Genomic DNA, 20,892 nt, shown 5'->3' with positions numbered 1-20,892 from the left:
GCAGGGAGAGTGAAACACTGACATTCCAATCAGCCTTCCAACATGTACAAACCAAGGACTTATTTTAAAAAAAAAAGAGAACAGGGAATTATGGGATGAAGTTCCCAGACTGCAAAAACTTCCCTAGAATACTGACTTTCTAGTGAAGGTGGCCTTGTGATCTTCTTCTAGTAGCAGCATGGAGGGGCAATAAAGACTGAAATTAAACATACAAGCTCTTGGTAGGTTTTTCTTCTTTTACTGCCATCCACAGATTGTTTTGGTAGGCTCCTCAATATTTATGAGCTTTAAGATTTCATATGCTCAAAGTTGTCTTTTTGGAATGAAGCCTTAAGTGACTAACTGCCTGTAAACAAAAGATTTATGTGTCCTTCCAGAGCTGATCAACATTCCTGTGGAAGGAAATCAGTGAGCATGTTTTATTACAACCAAGGAGATGGTGGCAACAGATGTGAATTTTCATGTGTTAAGGTTTGATACAGCTGTGGCAATTCTGACAGGCTAGTTCTATCTTCTGATTACTGACTCTTCTGTATTTTAAACAGAAATTACTCCCTCAAAGCTTGGTTTGAGACTACAGAAATATAGTTTAATGCTAAATACTGTCAAGTGAAAAGAAGTTTGTTGGTTTTTTTTTTTTTTTCCCCCCAGGTTTTAGCCTTCCCTTTGGTACTCTGGAGATGCTACTATTTATTGGCCTGGAGTGTAATTGCTTAGGATGCAACAATACACAGGTAGCTGAACCCTGTGTTCTGTTGTTGGCCCCAGTGTCACACTAGTAATTTCCCAGCAGAAATAGGATGATGTGCTTCTGGGGAAGCTGCCTTTGACTCTAGATGTTTACAGAGGGGTTTTGTTTCACTCTGCATGCCTGTACAAGAAGCAATGTCTCTCCCAAGGAAGTGAACTAAAACCAACAAGACCAATACAGCTGCAAGTCTGTCCACGGCTGTCTGGATAGGGTGTCTGCACTCATCAAATTGCATTAATTGTGAAGTTACATGTTGCTTTTCATATTATGAAACTAGCAAATGGTACCTCTAACTGTAATTATTTTTTGTAGAAGGGTATTCTGGTGTACCAGCACTTTCAGACAAAGATGTTGTTTTACACCATCCAAATCAGACCCTAGGGGGTCTGCTCTGGACTGTTACTGAAGAAAATTAGCTCTGCCTTTATCTGATGAAAAAAGGAATGAGCCCGCTTCTGAATGGCTATCACAGGTTGGAGTAACTGCAGTTTTGGGAGAGGGATGGTTTCTGGCTTCCTTGTGGGATTTACAGAGCCCTCGGGGTTTATTATGGCCACATTTTCCCATCTGAATCTGTTTGCTTTTTATCCTGCAATCACACCAGGACTAAGCTGCACCGAATCAGGAGGAGTGAAAAATCCCCTTTGATGTTTCCATCATTTGGCAAATGTTGACATGCTGAAGGAAGGTGAATGCTGTTGGAAGGGGAAGGGAGAAGGAGTGAGGCACTCTGGCTGTAGTGGCAGAGGATGAAAACACAACATCTGTCACATCTGAGAGTACTCTGAAGATGACCTGCAGATGCACCATTTTTATAAGTAGTTAGGAAATTTTCATCACGAAACGTTTCAAAGCAAAATTTATGCCAACATGTATTTCTTCAGTGAAGGCAGATTCTGTGAATGGTTTGGGCTTCTGTTGAGCAAGGGAGAAGTTGATTACAAAATGACTAAGAATTAACATATTAATTAAAACTAGTCACCTCTGTAATTGTCTACATAATCCAATAATTCACGTAAATGAAAACCACTAAGAATGCTGAGTGAGTGTTCCAGTTGGTAGTTCTATGATAAATAACTATTTGCACAGGAATATTGAAGTCAAATTCTTTCAGCAAGCAACTGGAATAATATGGAAGTGTCTCAATTAGAACTTGTAATGTCCACAATGCATTAAACTAAGGAAGTTTTAAATATGTCAGTTTTAAATTTGGAGGAAAACATACTAGAAAGAGTTCTTGTCACACAAAAACAAATTTGCTTTGCAATTTTATAAAAGCCAAGAGACAGAATAAAGTGATTTTATAGGTTTAACAAGGGTTTCTCTGGTCAGAGCAGCTCTTAAATATAAATCTGAATTTTAAAAGTATGTAACTTTAAGTAACATAATAAAATTTAATATTAGGCCTTTATTTGAACATGCTAATTCACAGTTCAGATGATATGCGTCTTATGTAACGTAATTTACCTCTAAACAAGCCAGAATGAAGCTGAATGCAGGCTATTCTCACCTCTAATAAACATGTCCAATAATAGTCTCCACCTCATTTTAAAAGAATTTCAGATTAACTGTAGTGAGTGACTCTTTCTGTAGAGAGGTTCCTCCTTCCCCAACAGTTTGTATCTACAGTGTTAATAATTTCCTTGTCAGGAAAATTAGTCATGTTGCTAACTTTCAAAATAAAATTGTCAAATTATTTAGTGATGGTGTAATGAGATTCCCCATTTAGGCAAATAGAGGTAGTTCAGTTGGTAGTGGTAGTAACTTAAGCTTTAAGTTTTAATTTATTAGTGGTAGTGGGACTGTAATAACTGCATGTTATTATTTCCTAATATTGCTTACAAGTCATGCTAGTATGGCAGGCAGAAAAACTGAAAAAACCTAGCAGAAAATTAAAAGGAAATTTAAATGTTTCAATTTGAAAAAAGATTAAAGTATTTTCCCTGCTTCTGTTATTAAGATTGTTATATTTATATATGTGTTCATTCATGCTTCTCAGAACGTCTTTTGAAAATGGCAAGTATTTTCTGAATAGCTTAGCATGGAAAGCTTTAACTGTTAAGAATTAGGAACAAGTAACTTGAAGTAGTGTTAAAATGATAGCCTGCCTGTGATAGAAATAAATCTCATGTCTGGAAGGCAACTGCTTCCATTCCCATTATGTATTTTCGGGATGCATAATGATATGGAATTCTGTGATATCATACCTGCAAAGCAGAGCACTTTTTATTTTGTCTGAAGGGTCTCTGCTGGGCCTGTGGTCTGATCCCTCAAAGTCAGCAGGGCCACTTGGTGAGCTTGCCCTATTTACAAGCATCACAGAAATTTAATCTTAGCTCAGATAAAAAGTCAGATGTTTATAGCATATTTTGGTAAGTACCATGTCCTAGCCTAGGTAGGTCAGCTGTGCCATGACCTAGGCAGGCAGCTGCAATTCCTAATATCCCCTTCCAAAAGCCGCATTCTGAGCTATGGGTGGCACAGGACCCTTGGGGTGCTGTCAGTACAACCATCACTATGGACATACACACATCAAGTTGCCTGAAAGCAAGTGCCTCTGGGGTGACAAAGAAAGCTTTCCATACCACTGTCTGAGCCTGTGTTGTCTCTCTGTCTTCATTTCCTCGAGCTCCTTAGCAAACAGCCCAGTGTGCTGCTGTGTTTTCATCTCAGTGTGGTGTACTGCCACTTGAAGGTGGTCACCTCACTTCAAACAGATATGGGCAGACTGTCCCCTGTACTGTTCAAAATACATCTTGTTTTTTGCATTCTGAGCTGATCAAATTATTGCATTTGTTTTCTCTGCAGATGAAGTTTTGCCCCATCCACATGCTTTCTGTAAGAATCATACAAGCTAAGAACATCAAGTCAAGAGACCTGTGTGAGTTGTGGTTTGATTGTGTTTTTAGTCACCTGCAGAGTTTACACAGTGAGCAATATTCTTTAGTTCTGAAGGTATGCAAGCAACGTATGCAAAGCACAGCAATATAAATACTAATGCCAGGGCTATAATTAGATCAAATGTCTCAGGTATCATTAGATTGGAGTACATCTCTAGTGGCATTTCAGGGAACTGGTGAAAAACAAGACACCCAGATTAATATTCTGGGCCAAGAAGGGAAGGTAGACTTCATTAGGACACTGAAATCTATGAATCTCCATGGGCAGGAATTTTGCCACGCAGGCTGTGAATTTAGGGACCTTTTATTGAAATGTACCAATTATACACAATAATCACACATAAATTAGAGAATTTCAAGCCTTCTAAAATACTTTATCTTTCAGGATATTTGTTGACCAGTCACAATAAACTATATTGATAGTTTTGTTTAAGGACGACCTCTGCAGATCCAGTTCTAAGCCCATGCTGAGCATGCAGGCAAAACAGACTTTGCTGTGTACTTTTGTGTTCAAGTGTCTTAATTCATTATCTCCCCTTCACAGCCTCCTATGCCTCCTACTCCAGGTGTGCTGTGGACCAGCTATTCAGCTGCCATTTTTGCAGAGGTCTCCAATGAGTTCCTCAGTTAGGACAGGCATTGAGCTGCCTTTTGTCAGTTTTGAAACTTCTGGCCTGTGTATTCCTCTAGTGAAAAATGACTCAGCAAAAAAAACCCCATCGCTTTGCAATGATTTACTCGAGTTACAGCTGAGACCATCCATGCCTTGCCATGTAGGACCAAGCCTGGATGTGAGGGAGACCAGAGGGAGTGGTGAATCCCCTGTTGGTTGAATAACTGCCTGCCAAAAACTTCCTGTTCTCCAGTGGCAAGTGCCACGTAGCATCATCCAGAGGTGGACACTAGAAAGGTGTTAGTGTGACAAGGCCTGTATTTCTGAGTTTCAATGACCTCTTCTATCTACTCTATTGAAGGGACAGTTCCGCTTTCGTGCCAAAACCTTGCGGGGCAATGTTATTCACTGCTTGATACCAGTCTGAAGTATTTAGGCATCTCGGGCTGCAGTGGAAATCTTCCGTCAAGTCCTGACTCCAGCTCTGAAAGACATCATCTGGGAGATTTCCTTTCACACCGTTGCCAAGCCTCACAAAGTAAATGCGCTTCCCCACCCTGGCTCTCCCCAAAGGATGGCTGCTCAAGGCACTGCCTGCACTAACCATAAGGAATAGATATAGGATGGAAGTGAAATGAAGATTTCCAACTTGCTTGTGCCCTCCAGTTCTTGGGCCCATGCTGGTCTTGAGCTGCAACAGATCATCCTACCTAGTGCCTAACACCTCTCGACAGCCATTATGTCCCCTCCTCATGCTTGTGTGACTCAACTGAGCAAGCCAGACTCTGATCTTGCTGTAATATGCATTCTTCTTTCCTGTAATCATCCTAACAGCCCTTTGTGGAACCAGCTGTAGTTTCAGTTTAACTTTTTAACATCATGGACTGGAATTGTAAGGACTATGCCTGAGGAATGGTCAGTGAGCATAGTCCACTTTCCTCTTTCTCTTCACATGGGAAACGTGGTTCTTAGTATACCTTGTGTGTGCATGTGTACATTTGCAGTTTGTAGTTACTCAGTAATTAGATGGTTTTCCTTGGTTGTTTCCAAATGGTGATCTCTTTACTAATTAAAAAAAAAAGTAGTAATATTTATTAATCTCCAGGATTGTGGCCTAGCCCTACAGTTCCTCTATAACATTGGCATCAGGTTTTTAATTTTTCTCTGCTGCAGTGACAGCATCAGACTGCTATGTACGCTTGTGGCTGCCATCTGCTTCACCTGGAAAGCTTCAGACCAAAACCATCAGGAATTCTGACAACCCTGTCTGGAATGAGACTTTCTACTTTAGGATCCAGAGAGAAGTTGAGGTAGTAAAAAAATAGAATTTTCACCAATTTGAATAGCTCAGAATCCTCAGTAGATACCATGTTGATTCTCTATGCTAAATAACTTAAGAAAATGCTTGCTTAACAGACTGGTTTGCACAGAACAGTAGACAGAAGAAGCAGTACTTTGCTCAGCTGTTTACAGACATTGCTGATGTAAATGCCTGTATCTAAGCTAGTCCAGACTCCCTTTGTTGTCACCTGAGTAAAATAAGCACTACTGTGGCATACTTCGGTACTATATTGGCATGGCTAACTTTGAAAGAGCTTTCTCTCCACTGGTTCTAAGGGAAGAGTAGAGAAGTTGCTGTAGTGTTGACAATAAATTTAATCCTTCCCCAAATTGTGGAATTTGGAGAACTTTGGGAATGAAGAAACTAAGTCTGTTCTTTGGGTGGGTTATCAGTGGGGTGCAGAGCACTGGCATCTTTTCTGTCTCAGGAGAGCGGGAACCTCTGTTATGAGTAGTTGTTTTCTATTTCACAAGTTTCCCAAGACTGGGTGTAATAATATTTTACATTAGCAGACTACTGAAGAAAAGGACATGCTTTTTTATTCTTACTGCTCTGCTAGTGAAATGGTTGCAAAAATAATTTATACTGATTTTTTTTCTATAATAATTTTTTTGTTTCTGCCTAACAGAAGCTCAATAAGTGTTCTTACTTATTTTTTCTACTACCAGAATATTTTAGAATTGGCAGTGTGTGATGAAGATGCACTCACCAAAGATGACATGCAGTTCACAGTTCTTTTTAATGTTGCTAGAATCAGACCTGGGGAGACAATCCGCGAGATTTTTGCTTTGAAACCAGAGGTAAGGGCTGAAAACACAGGGAGAGATTGACAAGACCTCATTGTCCACATTGTCTTCCATGTTAGGTAGGGTTTGGATCTTCATGAACAGGTAGCCTTATATATCATTATCAATACCTCATCAAAACAGATATAGTTTTGCTTTATTTTTGTGACTTCATGAATTTCTTTTTACAAATTCAGAAAATGAAGCTGCTTCTGTCTCATGATATCTGAGGGCAACATATTTTAACAGGAAGCATTTGCAAATAATAATTTTGTATCTTTTAGAATCTGACAAAATACTTGCTTACCTTTCAGCTTTATCCCACTTTTGCCATGCTTGGGGGAAATTTCTTCATAAATGGCAACTTATTTATTAAAAAGATGAAAACAATTCACTCATCACTTGAACTAAATGGTTCTTTCAGGCTTTTTTCCCCGTTGGTGTTCATGCTGGTTTCCTCCTAGTTGATTCAGATTTCTCTAGCCCATAGTAAAGGAACGTCTGTCCTGCTAACACCTTTGGTATTTTATTAAGGAGACCATGAAAGAGAGTTGTCCAGTAAACAAAGCTGGGATAGGTCTCTGACAACTCCCGGGCTTGTCTGAGCTATTGCTGAGGTGTTGCTACACACTCATTACAGGAGGGAGACAGCCCATAAAAACAGCTACTTCCCACATGCTGAAAGCTGTTAACATGGATTTTCCTTGTGACCCTGCTGGCTGGTGCTGTGCACTTCTCAGCCAGTGGGTGAGTCACTGGGAAATACAATGATTCAATAACCACTTCAGTCACTTGCCCAGTTTGTCTCTTCTGGATTCAGCTCAAATGTGCTTTAAATGGTTTGTATGTGAAAATGTCTCTGGTCTTAGTGACATTTCTTGCTGGGCTTTGATGCCTTTCCCCCATGCACATTATCTTGCAGAGAGCCATCATATTTCCTTTTCAATCCAGCTCTCCCTCTCAATCAGAGAGGGAAATATGTATAATTCTACATATCACACAATGGGAGATTATTAATCTTATGTGCCAGACTTTCACAAGTCTGTGGTTTCTGTGGCAATTTCTGCTTTGGAAAGACACAAAACCAAACTTTTTTTGGTATTATTAACAGAAGAGATGTCAGGCCTTGAAGTGCTTTTTAGGTGTATCTGTGCTGCCAAATTCTTGCAGCCTTCAATAATCTATATTTGTTTTACCCATTTCTTTTTAGACAGAGAGGTGCTTTAAGAAATGGGAAAGTTTGGAAGTGGAATTCTGGATGGAAAGAGTGTGAGTAAAACTCCAAAGCTAAAAGGTATAGATCTGCCAGGGAGTAATGATACCTCTGAGGATGAGAAACTTAGAAACTTCTTCCAGCTCTTTCCCCCAGCAGTAAACCTAAATTACAGTGTAAAACTTTTTTTTTTTTACCTTTTTTAGCTAATTCCACCTTTCAGTATATTTCATACAAATCTTAAACTTTTGTTGAATATGTATATCTAGATCCCAGAGATGGTAATAAAATTGTCACAATGTGATAACTTTTACACAAGATGGATGTGAAACTTAACATGAGTGCTCTTCAAATTGTTGTTATTAATTGAACAATGCCTAGAACATTGTGGAATTTCTGAGAGATCATAAAACTTGTCTTGTATTATTATAACAATGTATACATGGAGTTAGGTAGACAGTACCAGAAAAGTCACCCATTTAGCAATAGCTTAGCTAAACTGAAATAACATAAAATCAACAAATAATGAAAATAAGACCATCCCCCTCAAAGTGGTAATCAGCATTGTCTGCAGGAGAACAAGTCCCATAAGATAAACTTTATCTGTCTTTTAAATTCTATCACAGGCTTGGTTGAAGAGAACACCCTAAACTACACATTCTGAAATACTTGAGTTTAGCATTAGCCAAAAAAAAAAAAACCAAAAGAAAAAAAAAGTAGTCCAGTGAAAACTGGCTAACTTGTGTGATCAGGAAAAGGAACTGTAAGTAAGACAAATAAGACTTCTTATTCTTAAACATGAGGAAACTGCAGAAAAAAAAAATTGTGTTCTTGGTTAATTTCTCCCACAGTGAAACTCAAAATGTATTTAATTTACCTGTGAGAGCTGCCTTTAGAGATGGTATCATATATGATGATGGTAATCATCTCCTGCAACTGTGGAAGCAGTCACAGTCTGAGACAAGAAAGGTCAGAATGAGAAGCAGTGCTTGGGAACTGGATTCAGACTAGAAATAAGAGGAGCGTCTTTCTCCATTCAAGTTATAAGGCATTTGGACGATGACCATCCTTAGGAATCAAACCTAGTTATTTAAATACATTTTACAGTTGAAATAGAAGTTTTAAGCCTGGAAATGGTGTTTGGTGAAATAACCTGGACACACAAAGGTTATGTACTACATAATTTCAGTGGCTCTCTCAGGTATATGAAAGCATTTATGAATGTGTGTAACATAGAGGTGTTGGAATATTTGCCTTAGTGAAAGATGGTCTTAGTAGACTCTACAGAATACTCATGTAATTAAATAACCACATCCATTCAATGACAGACCAAGGTCTTAAAAGGTAAAATATCTGGGACAAAGACTTTTTATTGCTCACCTCTGTGTTTTGCAGTTATACATATATGGCACAGTGGGAGCTAATTCTTATTTGCCATTCATTTGTGATCAGCCATAAGTAATAATATGAACTAGTCAGAAATGTCTTTCCTAATAAATGTTTGCAGAACACATTAATAGTAGTCTTTGCTTTCCCCAAGTCATATGGTCACTTATTAATAGTGGGACATGATTCCACATATACCAATATGCCTTTGTTCTGCTGTAACTTAGCACATAGTTTTAAGCATTAGGATTTTTATGAGCTTTTCTGTCTGTCTTTTTGTTTGGCTGCTGTATTTTGGTTCACATGCTTAGCACAGGATCATGTATTTTGCCTTTTAGAAAACAAATTGTGATAACTTACCTATATTCAAGTGGGAAAGGTCATATAACTGCTATTTAAAAAAACTAAACAAAACACACCAAATCCATCTATTCACACAGGTTTTTTTATTTCTTACTTGTTTTTATCTTTTCAGTCCTGGCCCTCCAGAGCATCTCATTACCAATGATGTCCTAGTGGTAAGGTTCACATAAGAATTTATCTTGGAGTGACATCTGCTTCATTTTGGTCCTCTCCTCTTCCCCCCATTTTGTAGAAAGAACACAACCTACCATGATAGATAAGAACATTAAACATTTAAAGTCAGAATTATGGGACAGTGCCCTTGTGTTACAGCTCAACTGTTGCCCTCTCCAGAAAAAAACCCAGCAGCTGTGAGTCCTTAAAGTCCTCAGCTATTACAGATGTCAATATGTTGCCAAGCTGTGGTTTGTTACTCTTGCAGAACCCCATATTTATTGGTGTTCAAAGTGAAAACTGATTGTGTTTGTCGTAACCCAGCATGGCACTTGGCAGGAAAAACAAAGGTTATAAAAGGTCTGTAGAAGACAATAGTAGGTATTCAGTGTGCTTATGACTGGAAGGGTATCTAATGTAACAGCTTTTTGGGAAATGAGTTTTTTAATAAAGAGTTATTTTAGCTGTTGAAACACAGAGCTCTGTGTTGTTGGTAGTCAGCATGCGGTACATTACCTGTCTCCTCGGGCTGGCCCAGCAGCTAAGGAGTACCTAGAACTTCATGCCAACTCCTCCAAGCCTGTCATGGTTCCCAGATGCTAGCCCTTGATACCCCTGAGGCAAAGTAACACATATTGTATTCTTTCCCCCTCATTTTCTGTGTGAGGCACAAGAGTTGCAATGACTGGCATGCATTGTTCCTGAAATGACTTGGAAAACTGTCCTGGCACGAGTTATTAAAGGTGAACTGGAGTGACTCAGGTGGAGGGTAGGGTGGAATAAATTCATGATTTCCCTACATCAGGGCCAATAAGAAGATGCTTTGTAGGCTAATCACTGCCACAATACACAGAAACTCATCATCAGGTATTTTCACCCACCCTTCCTAAATAATTGTTAGATATATGTGTTTGGGCACCAGTGTGTTGTACAGAGTTTCCTGATTTTGGGGTAATTTGAATGTGTTAACAGCCTCTGACAATGCACCACTGTATTGACACTCTGACACAGTACAACTTGGTCTACTATCCTGGAATACTGAGCTCTGAATTTTCTCTTGGATCACTCCCAGCACTGAGAGCAGTTCAGCTGGCTCAGTATTATAGGTGGTGGTTGTCTACATGATGTTTCATTATTTGCAAGCAGATATGTTATTTGCTTTCTTCACCCTTTTCCATTTCTTTTACAGTCTCGTGAGGTTTGCTGCTTGGAAGTACATGTGGACATTAATGAAAGTAGGAAATACTTGAAAGGTATGGCAATTTCTCTGTGAACTTCGGACGTGACCAAACCAACCCTATTATAGTCATTCAGACCCAGAGGGAGGCATTTTAGAGTACAGAGACAAATAAGAATGCTCTAAATTATATATAGGTAGTGATATATGATCTAAATAATAAAATGCAATGCATTGGAATGCCCTGAACTGCCCTGGACTGGTTTCTGTGTCTTTTCCTTGGAGCTATCAAGTTTGGACACTTCCACTTGCTGGTGGAAGGAAGAGAGGATACTGACTCTGGGAGCACTCCAAGCTATGGGGGTAGAGGCAGGAGTGCCAGGTCCTGTGCTGGAGGAGACTTGCTGGTGGGGTAGTTTACAGAGGAGCTACCACAGAAAATTACTCCACCAGAAAGTTTGCCAACTTTGCTAGCTCTTTTGCCTGAACAGCAGTATTATTCTCTAAACAAACCTGTTTTTACTAGAGGGCAAAAATCTCGTGCTTACGGTGCCTGCATCCCATGAGAGAACCCAGAAGACGACAGAGGACACCAATACTTTCTACTTCCACTGCGTGAAGGCTTGGGAGCCAGTTCTAAAAGTCAGGCTGCAGGTAACAGGCACCACACACTGCTGCTGTTCATACTGCTTGCTTACTTCTGGTGTGACCAAAACAGTAAAGAACTGCACTGTTTCTGCTCTGTGAATACAACCTATTATTCTTGGTTTTTTATAGAAAGTTTCTGATAAGGAAGATGACAACAGCAATTTAAGTGACACCTTAACAGTACCACTGAAATTTCTCCCTGTTGGACATAAAGTGAAAGTAACCCTTCCCATAAGACATGTAAGTGTTTCATAATTTGTGTCTGGAAAGAAGCGTAGAATAACCCTCACTATTTAACACATTAATATTTAAAAAAACAAACCCCAAAACAACAGCCAAAAAGTATGCAGGGTGGCAGTGGTGGGACTTTTCAGGAGGCACTGAAAATCTGGATTCAAACTTCTCTTTTCCCTCCACTCATGTTCCTGCTATCATCTCTTTGTTTACAGAATGTACCACTACAGTTGTACCTCCAACTAAATGCTTGGTAAGAGGACTGGTTTGTTTTTTTTTTCTCTGAAGGTTTTATTACTCTTTGAACTGTGAAATCTAGAACAGAGTATCCTTTATTTAGATATAAGGAATGCACAAGACTAGGGGCAAAATGGGACAATATTTGTCATCATTAAAGAGTCACCACAACAGTTCAAAGCTAAATATCCTTGGGGCAAAAGAGTCCCAGCAAGATGCAAAAAAATTGTGAGAGTTTCAGACGGTGAGGGACTTAGTCACTGGGTATCCTTTGCATTAAAGAATCAAAAACTAAGACTAGAGGCTTCTTCAAAAGGGGCACAGAAAAAAGGCAGAGTGAAAAGAGAATTTGAAATAATGAAACATCAGAGTCCATGTATTACCCAAATGGCACATGTTCTCTTAAGAAAATGGACTTGTGGCTCTGGTGATATCAAGACAAAGAGGTATAAACTAGGGAAGATGAAATGTTGCATTGTAAAATAATGTGTCAGACAAGAAACAAACAAAAATTATTTTAATATCTTTTTCATTGTACAGTTTCTGTATAAATCTGCAGTACAAATGCTCATGAAAGACTTTGTTAGGTTGAAGTCATCCTTTGATGAGAAATCGTACGAAGCAGAAATAGAAAGGATTCGGCTTACAAAGCTACTGAAAGTCAAAGAAGCCCTTCTTTGTTTTGCATATTTATTAACCTTAGCTGACAGTAAATCTTACACTGAAACAATAAATAGACTATGTAGAAGCAAAGAAGTTGATTTCTTTGCAAATGAAAGATACATTTCTGTAAAAATCAGAACAAAGAATCAGGATTTTTAATGAATTCATTAGATTGCAGTTGCTGGAAATAAATCCATATACATTTTAAACACCAATCATGTGCCTCTGAATTTATTTGTTGCAGCACAGAAAAACTAGATGTGCGCTTGGGGTACGATCTGTGCCAAGGAGAGCAGGAGTTCCTGCATAAGAGGAAGAGAGTCGTTGCTGGTGCCCTGAAAAGGGTTCTTCACCTGGAAAGAGATCTACATGGACATGAGGTCTGTGCTTTGGAATTCAAGCATGGGGTGTGGGTCTACTGAATTACGATTGACACAACTCCCCTCGAAATTTCGAGTAATATTTGCATATTGCTAACAAACCCATTGATTTGAATGGCACCAGAGAAGAGGCTCTCAGTGTGGCATACCCCAGACTCATGTAAAATTTCAGCTCAAGTATTCATCCCTCCAATCTTTTCAATGGGCCAAAAGCAAGGATGTAATAATACCACTCTTCAAACACAGTTTCCAGCAGTATGGTGCTGCAAGTCGGCAAGACATGAGGCATTGTGTATGATACAGCCTAGTAAGGCAACCCAAACCAATAGGAAAACAAGAGTATTGGAAATTCACCTCACAAAAATACTTATAAAATCAGTGTAATGTCACTTATTTAGACTTACTTTTTTTCTTTCTTCATTCTCAGAACACTTCTTACAATAAGTAAATATTTTTTGTGGTGAAGAAAGAACATTAGAACATTTTATAACAAGCTGAAGTATGTTTTGTCGCCAAGATACAGGGTGACTTTTTAAGGGAAAACTTATTATCTTACTGGAATTGTATTTGTTAAATGAATACTGTCCAAAGAATCAGCAGCATTCAAAAAACTTCCTTAATCTATTTTAACTGCATTTATTGCAATTTGTTGTTGTTTATAATGAAATCGTGTAATTATCTACTTTTAATCATTGCAATTCCAATTATAGGGAGCAAAGGTAAGAAGGAAGGTTAAAATGACTGCATATTCAAACTCATCCAAGCATTGAGGTTAAGAGTCTCTGGAGGTTAATTTCAGTAGGGTACTGGTAAAGATTGGCTAAGTGGTGATTTAATTCATTGTCCTCCAATGAATCTGCTGAAGAAATTCTGAGAGCTGTAATTAGACTTTTCCAAGTAGCAAGGGAGTAACTTTCTGAGAATAATCCTTGTGTTTTGGACAGGTCCCAGTAATAGCTGTTATGGCAACAGGTGGAGGTCTCAGAGCAATGTCAGCTATGTTTGGCCACCTCTTAGCTCTTCAGAAGCTAAATCTGTTGGACTGTGTCACCTACCTCACTGGGGCTTCTGGCTCAACATGGTACGTATAGAAAATGAGATTGGATTTGGAATGACTGTGACTACTTTTCCACACAGTAGGAGATGAATCTGTTTCAGACCTACATTGTTAACAAGTGAACATAATTCCCTCATGAAGCTCTTACTCTTGGCTCTCAATTATGAATTCAGTTTAAAGAAAATCAGGCTCACTGAGTCTCTTTAATTGATTGAAGTAATTGTGTAAATGTATCAATTTTCCAATATCATCTAAATAAATGGATGATTTTCTAACATTTCTGCTTCTTAGGACCCTAGCAGACCTGTATGAGCATGCTGACTGGTCACAGAAGTCTCTTGAGGGGCCACTTAAAGCAGTAAAAGAACAAGTGACAAAATGCAAACTCAACCTTATGTCTATAGACCATCTGAAGTATTATCACAAGGAACTTGCTGAAAGGGCAAAAGCAGGACATGTGCCATCTTTTACAACTCTGTGGTCACTTGTTCAGGAGATGTTCTTGCATGAACGGGTAGGTACATGGTCTTGCCACACATCTGGGAAACACCACTTTCCTTAGAGCCTTACTCTTGGAGGGCACGATGTAATGTGTGTAATAAATCCAAAGAGACTGAGCCATCCCAATGTGGTTTGTAAACTATAACAGAGGGTCTTGTAGTCAGGATTTTTCAGAGTAGATAATCATTTGAAGGTGCCTCTGTCCTAGGATGCCCAACAGCTAGTGACTTCAGTAGGCAAACTCCCAGAAAGAACTGAGGAATTGCCAGCTGCCACTCTCCCTGAAAAGTCAGATTTTTAAAGTCTGCTTCTAGTTTGACATTTGAAAGTTAGAGTAATGTGTCCTGATGTGAATATTAATCTCAACTTTAATAAAGATCCATGGGATGCAGGCAGTCAAGGCACTTGTATATTCTAATGAAGAAGTTACTGGGTACCCAAAAGGCAGCCAGGAAGGAAAGTGCAGGAACATGAAGGAAAAGGTCTCTTACGAAAATGTGACTTACAGATTCCTCTGTGTTGTAAAATATCTGTTATCAATCTTTAAATTTTTACTTGGGTAGATTGTGCCAGTGTTATGCTTTTACAGAGGTTTACTGTGATTTTTTTATCTCACTGATTAGCCAAGAAAGTACAAACTCACAGACCAGCGCAAGGCACTGGAGCATGGACAAAACCCACTGCCTTTCTATGCAGTCCTCAATGTGAAAGAGGAGAAGTTTGGTACTTTCAAATTTAGAGGTAGGTGTTCAGGGAGTTTCTTCTGATTCTGGGTATGGATTAAAGAGGATTTGGAGGGAGGTGTCTATGTGGGGACAAAAAAGGGGGAATACATCAGTTGCTTGCCCTCACTCAGTATTCATCTTTTAATAAAATGTTTGTCTTTTTGCAAACTGCTTGGTTAGAAAGAGCATGTCTGCTGGATAGCATCCTAAGCCATAAACAGGACATTAATTAAAAATCAGTGAACTACTATTTTTGCAACAGACACTGTGAGTGAGTGTGGGCAAATCATCTGATCTTTTCCTGCCATGCCTATAAAATGGCTTTGATGCTTCCTTAGTTTCTAGGGGCGCTGTGAAATGTAATTGTCAATTCCTAAATATGGCACTGATGAGGGTATGAGAATGGAGTGGAATATGATTGCAGTGGTGGGTGTGATATGACATCCTTTGACTGGATACAGGCCACATTCAACAAAAGGTAGATACTGGAAAGAAAAAACAATTAATCCCTATATTTATTTATGTTTATAACTACTGTTCTACTGTAATGCCTGTGCAGGACAGCTTGAGCCAGGAAACTGCACATCCATGCCACACTGTAATTTCTAGTGTGATGTTGATGTGTCTTCAGGCTGCTTTGTTTTATCTTGTAGGCTGGCAGTTTTGGGTTAATAGAGCTTTCATGCCAGTCACTCCTTGCAATTCACACAACTCTTGCATGAAGTACAGTTGGTGCTCTTGATTTAGAGAGGCAAGTGTGATCCCAGAATCTTTATACAGAAATAAATATCTAAGCATTTGAACCGAATGTTAGAGCTTTTCTGAGTTGAAAAAGCTGGTTCCTTTGGGTTGTAAATAATATCTCAATTTTTAGGGAAGTAGACAGTGGAGCTTGCACTACAAAAGTGCAGATAGTACAGAGCTGCTGAGACAAGCAAGATCCTTGGGAAGGTTTGGGGGTTTTATTTTTATTGCAGCAAACATGCCTCATGTAAATTCTTTGTAGAGTGGGCAAATTTCTCTCCTTACGAAGTGGCCATACCAAAATATGGAGTCTCCATTCCTTCCGAATATTTTGACAGCGAGTTCTTCATGGGAAGGAGAGTGAAGAAGCTGCCAGAATCTCGGATCTGCTATCTGGAAGGTGACATAGCAGTGCTATGTAGTTAATCACAGCCTTGTAGAAAGTGTGGTATTTTGCTAGTCACAGGCACAACACTCCTTGCCAGCACTTCTGCTTTGGGTCTTAAATCAATGGGCTTTTTACCCTTTCATACACTTCTGGTCTTTGTGTATCTTCTTTCCTTCTGTCCTCCCTTTTCACCTGGGTAGATTTGGAAAAGTTGCAGCATAGTTCCTGTTCCATTGTCTAAACCAAACAAGATGGTGGAAAAGGCAAGTTGAGGAAATAGTAAGTGTTCCTTCCCTGATCAGTCTCCAACTCTTCAACTTCATAAACTGTAATTCTAGATGAAGCATTACTGGGGTAGAATTGGAAGGAGCTGAGAATAAAACATGTCATCTAGAACAAGTCACAAAGGCAGGAGCTACTTGAGCTTTGTGGCTTGAGGATGTCACTAACCTTCTCTGCCCATAAGGATGAAGGAGGGCCTTTTGACCTCCAACAACTACTTTGACTGGCCATTTTGCCACCAAAGGCAAAGAAAAAGCAGCTAGTAGAGGAACCAATCTGTCTCAGGCAGATTCTAAATCCTTATAAGTGTTTTAGTTTTGATACCAAACACAAGGGTAGAGGATAAAAGCCCCATATTTATCTCACTGTGTAGTCTGATAGAAATTCAATTTCAATGTAAGTGCCTGGCATAGAGCTTAATGAGGAAGGATAGTTCTTTTCCAAAAGCAGACTCACAGATGGAGCCAATTCTATTTTGAACCTGGACCAGCTGCACTCCACAGAAACAAAACATGCCTGGAAGGAAGAAAATGAGTCTTAGATCAGTTTAAATAATAAATTAGTTTAAAGAAGGCCTTTATGCTTACATGGCTTCACCATGCTTTCAAAGCCTACTTTCTCTCACAAGTACACAGGAAACTTTCTACAACATCTTTTGGGTGACTGATACCTCTTATTTTGTTACTCTGTACTATGCAGTGAATGTTCTGTGTGTAGTTACCTCCTGAGAATTAGCACTGAAGTGCTTACACCACAATGTTTGAACTCTCTGAGAACTGCTGCTTAAGTTGTGTCATGATGGGGTCAGGTTGGGTGGGCTAATAATGTGTAGCATGGATATTTACAATAGTCAGTGGTTAACATGTGGTAGTGCAGTACTTTTCCCATGTGTTTTAACTTGCAGGTCTTTGGACAAACATCTTTACTAGGAATTTGCTGGATGGCTTGTACTGGTCCTCAAATTCAAATGAATTCTGGGAACGATGGTCCCAAGATATGGTAGATATAGGTAAGACTTTCTAAAGTGTTGCCTCATTGTGGATCTTCCAGCATGATTTTAATCTCTATCACGATTGCTATGTCCTTTTCTCTTCTCTCTTTTCCCCAGAGGCATGCTTCATGTTATTACAAATGTTTTTCATTTAAAGTTTCCTCATGGTCTGCTAAATGGCTCTGCCTGTTACTGCAAATAAGAAGCTTGGCTTTTACTTGTGGGCAAAAGTACAAAGCCAGTGTGTCATTTGAAAGAGTAAAACACAAAACCTGTGCCTGCTTTAAAGAAAACTAAATATCTCTTTGGTGAATGGCATGGGTCATGTGCACATGTTTTCCAGCAGCCTGCAAGAAACAGGGATGAGAGTGACCCACAGGAAGACAACAAGGGCAGCTAGCCAGCAGAGGTGTCTGACAAGGGCAGATTGCTGTTGTTTTTTTCTCTATTTCATGGTTTCTTCTCTATTTCAGAAAAACATTCTCCTGAGGAAGACATTACTGTTATTGAGCCTCCATCTTGCTTGTCAGGAAAGTTGTATGAAATGTTTCAGGACATCATGACCAAGCGTCCACTGCTGGGAAAGTCTCATAACTTCCTGAGAGGCTTAGAGTTTCACAAGGATTATATCCATCAGAAAAAATTTATTGAATGGAAAGGTAACTGCAACAAAGAGTTAGCTGCACTGTGCAGGTAACATCTCAGATTTTGTTTTTTAGACTTTGGAAAACTCATATTTGTTTCAGGAAATTGGCTGAGTTGGACCTATATTCACGGTATCTGTTTCTTTAGGGTAACAGGTTAAAATTAACTAGTCCATGGACTGCTCTTTCACTTCCAGAAGATACCTGTAATTTGAGTCAAGAAGTGCTTTTCTACAGGAATTTTGTCATTCTGCATAGGTACAGTAGTCAAAAGATTTAGGAAGGGCAGAATCTTTTGAGGTCAAGAAACAAAGGGAACACCAGAAGTATAAAATAGCAGGTTATTATGTGGATCAGATGAAGGAAAGGACTAGTTGCAAGCATGTGGTTTTCCATATATTTGGTGTTTCTGCCTGATGAATTTACCATCCAGATACCTATCTTTAACCCCTCAGAAACACCAAAATCCAGCTACAGAAAGTTAACATAGGTTTAGACTTTAAATGTTAAAAGAACAGATATATAGACTTGATTTAAAAATTGAAGAGCCATTTTCTATGGCCTTTGCTCTTTAGGCAGGCAGCAATAGTTTTATCTCAAAACCTATGAAACAGTCTGTGAAATGATAGCAAGGTGATGGAGCTGAGGTTTTCTGCATCGTAAATCTTCCTATAATCCCAGCATCTTTATATATTCCATGAACATGTAGCAATGTGGGAGTACCCCACATTATTGAGATTAATCTGACTTCAGCAAGAAAGCACACATTCTCTGCCTTCTCTGAGCCCTCCTCTTTGGCAAATTGCATTTTCTCTCGCATTTTAGGCAAGTTACAACGTGTTTTGTCCCTCTCTGCCCTTGCTACACAGTTTGCTGACAATGTGGAGAGATGGTGGTGCATTTCTGTGGGTTAAGGCAGAGCCCACAGTGTGCTATCTTCTTTTAAAATGTTCAGTAAGCAAAATGTCTGTGTCCTAAAAGGGTCTGCACTAAGAAAACAAATGAAAGAAGGAGAAAAAACAAGTAACCTTAGAAGGGTGGGGGAGAGAAGGAACAAGAAAGTAGCTTCAGAAGGTGGATGAAGGATGAAATTGACAGTCAGTAAATGTTAAAAAACATAACTGTCCTTATATTTGCTGACAATTTTGTAAATACAAATGGGTAGAAGCAGATTTCAATGAGGATGTCGAGTAAGTTAGCATAGGAACACTAATGACTATCTCAAGGTAGATATTCTACAAATAATGTAAAATATGTGGAAAGCATGAAATCCAGAGTGGGAAAAGGGAAACTGAAAGTCTGGATGGGAAAAATTATCAGGTTTTCCATCTTCTTTTTGCTGCCTGTGTAAGATCAAGCTAAACCCAGGTATGGATCCATGTCTAGGAGTAAGAGGAGATGCCAGGTCTGTGTGCAGAAATGAATATTGTGGTAGATGAAGTCTTAAGAATAGAGCTTTGTTTTAGAGGCTTCCCTGAAGCTCTGGTTATCTGACATATTAAAACAAGGCTTTCCTTGCCTAATTTTCTTCATGAGAAATTGAACTAATAATCTGGATTTAACTTAATGTCTTTTCAGTGGCATTCAGGCTTCAAAGGATATTTCTGAGACAGGATTTCTTGAAAATCTCTATTTGGATGTGGGATGAAAGAGGGGATTCTCACAAGAAAAGTGTCTACTTGTAGTTCACATACACAGTCATGAATAAATGCTGCGAAGTTCCATCTCTGTGATAAGAAAACAGGGGTAATGGAATTTAATCTAAAAATGTTCACCAGGCCAAATAAAACTAAAAAGTGTGCTCTGTTTCTTCTGTGAGGGACTGCAAGCAAATGTCTCTTATTACAGTTGAATCTCTGAATTCTCAGCAGCCTTGAATGCTAAAATAAGCACATTTTGTAAAGACTTGACAGGGAGGGAATGGAAAAATTATGAATTATTACTTCAAGCTGGTGTGAAACATTCCAGGCTATGGAACAAGCGACATTTACTCGGCATGGTTTAAATCAACACTACAAAATGAGGCCAAGGAAGCAGAGCAATTGAATGAATTGAAATGCTGAAACTTAGCAACAGTATTTCTGTGATCAACAGTTTCTTAAAATGCCTAAACATAATTATTTGAAGCTCAAGTATTCTGCTCTGGGCTTTGCTGTCTCATTTTGTGAACTTGAGGAACACTCTCAAACCACTATTTTGATAGTTAAAACCGTGGCAAAATATTCCCTGTTCCATGGGACTGAAAGTGCACTAGAGGAACAGTAAAGGACTTGCTGTCTACAAGGCAAGCTGGGGAGGTTGCTAGCAGAGAATTAGGAGTCTAGCTATCAGAAACTGGCTTTAGATTTCAACTTACCAGTTGGTGTAATCCCCTTTTGGCATCAATGTGAAGTTTAATTAATTCAAGCAGTATTTTAAGCTGTAGGTAGGTGATGTTGTATGTATGATGTGGTATTTTTTTACAGCGTGGCTGATAGTTAATATGACATCACTGAAAGCAAGTTGAAGTCAGACTTTTCTACCTGAAAGAGGGGTTTAAGGCAAAGCCTGAGAAGGCAAAAGCAAAAAAAGAGCAATGCAGAAGTGCAATGATGTATTGCATTTGTTAGCTGTGTTGCTACACTGTGAAATTGTTTTTGTTGTTTGCATTTTTCCCAGTTCTTAGGGGGAAAAAAAAATAATCTGTTGAAGTTTATATTCTGTGAAAAATGACTC

The 20,892-nt window shown here is 39.0% G+C and overlaps 1 protein-coding gene across 6 annotated transcripts in view; it reads left to right on the top strand.

The window, feature by feature from the left end:
* Positions 1-20,892, top strand: part of PLA2G4B (phospholipase A2 group IVB) — a 49,674-nt gene that overhangs the window by 21,755 nt on the left and 7,027 nt on the right. Inside the window, exons 3-20 of one of the 6 annotated variants that reach the window (XM_071427329.1) lie at positions 652-734; positions 3,560-3,632; positions 4,626-4,802; positions 5,438-5,574; positions 6,275-6,406; positions 7,602-7,660; positions 9,466-9,508; positions 10,696-10,759; positions 11,210-11,337; positions 11,461-11,571; positions 11,781-11,818; positions 12,710-12,845; positions 13,790-13,926; positions 14,194-14,416; positions 15,027-15,144; positions 16,135-16,272; positions 17,447-17,551; positions 18,007-18,192. In XM_071427329.1, the coding sequence (XP_071283430.1) occupies positions 652-734; positions 3,560-3,632; positions 4,626-4,802; positions 5,438-5,574; positions 6,275-6,406; positions 7,602-7,660; positions 9,466-9,508; positions 10,696-10,759; positions 11,210-11,337; positions 11,461-11,571; positions 11,781-11,818; positions 12,710-12,845; positions 13,790-13,926; positions 14,194-14,416; positions 15,027-15,144; positions 16,135-16,272; positions 17,447-17,551; positions 18,007-18,192 (2,088 nt within the window). Of the gene's footprint in view, positions 1-651; positions 735-3,559; positions 3,633-4,195; positions 4,803-5,437; positions 5,575-6,274; positions 6,407-7,601; positions 7,661-9,465; positions 9,509-10,695; positions 10,760-11,209; positions 11,338-11,460; positions 11,572-11,780; positions 11,819-12,709; positions 12,846-13,789; positions 13,927-14,193; positions 14,417-15,026; positions 15,145-16,134; positions 16,273-17,446; positions 17,552-18,006; positions 18,193-20,892 lie in introns of those variants that run through there. The other 5 variants (XM_071427330.1, XM_071427332.1, XM_071427331.1 and 2 more) reach the window with 5 other exon arrangements.

This window comes from Agelaius tricolor, unplaced genomic scaffold, assembly GCF_023055355.1.
Source record: "Agelaius tricolor isolate 1412-34295 unplaced genomic scaffold, bAgeTri1.0.p SCAF_5, whole genome shotgun sequence".
NCBI classification, from domain to species: Eukaryota; Metazoa; Chordata; class Aves; order Passeriformes; family Icteridae; genus Agelaius; species Agelaius tricolor.
This window is presented reverse-complemented; position numbering and strand designations above follow the sequence as displayed.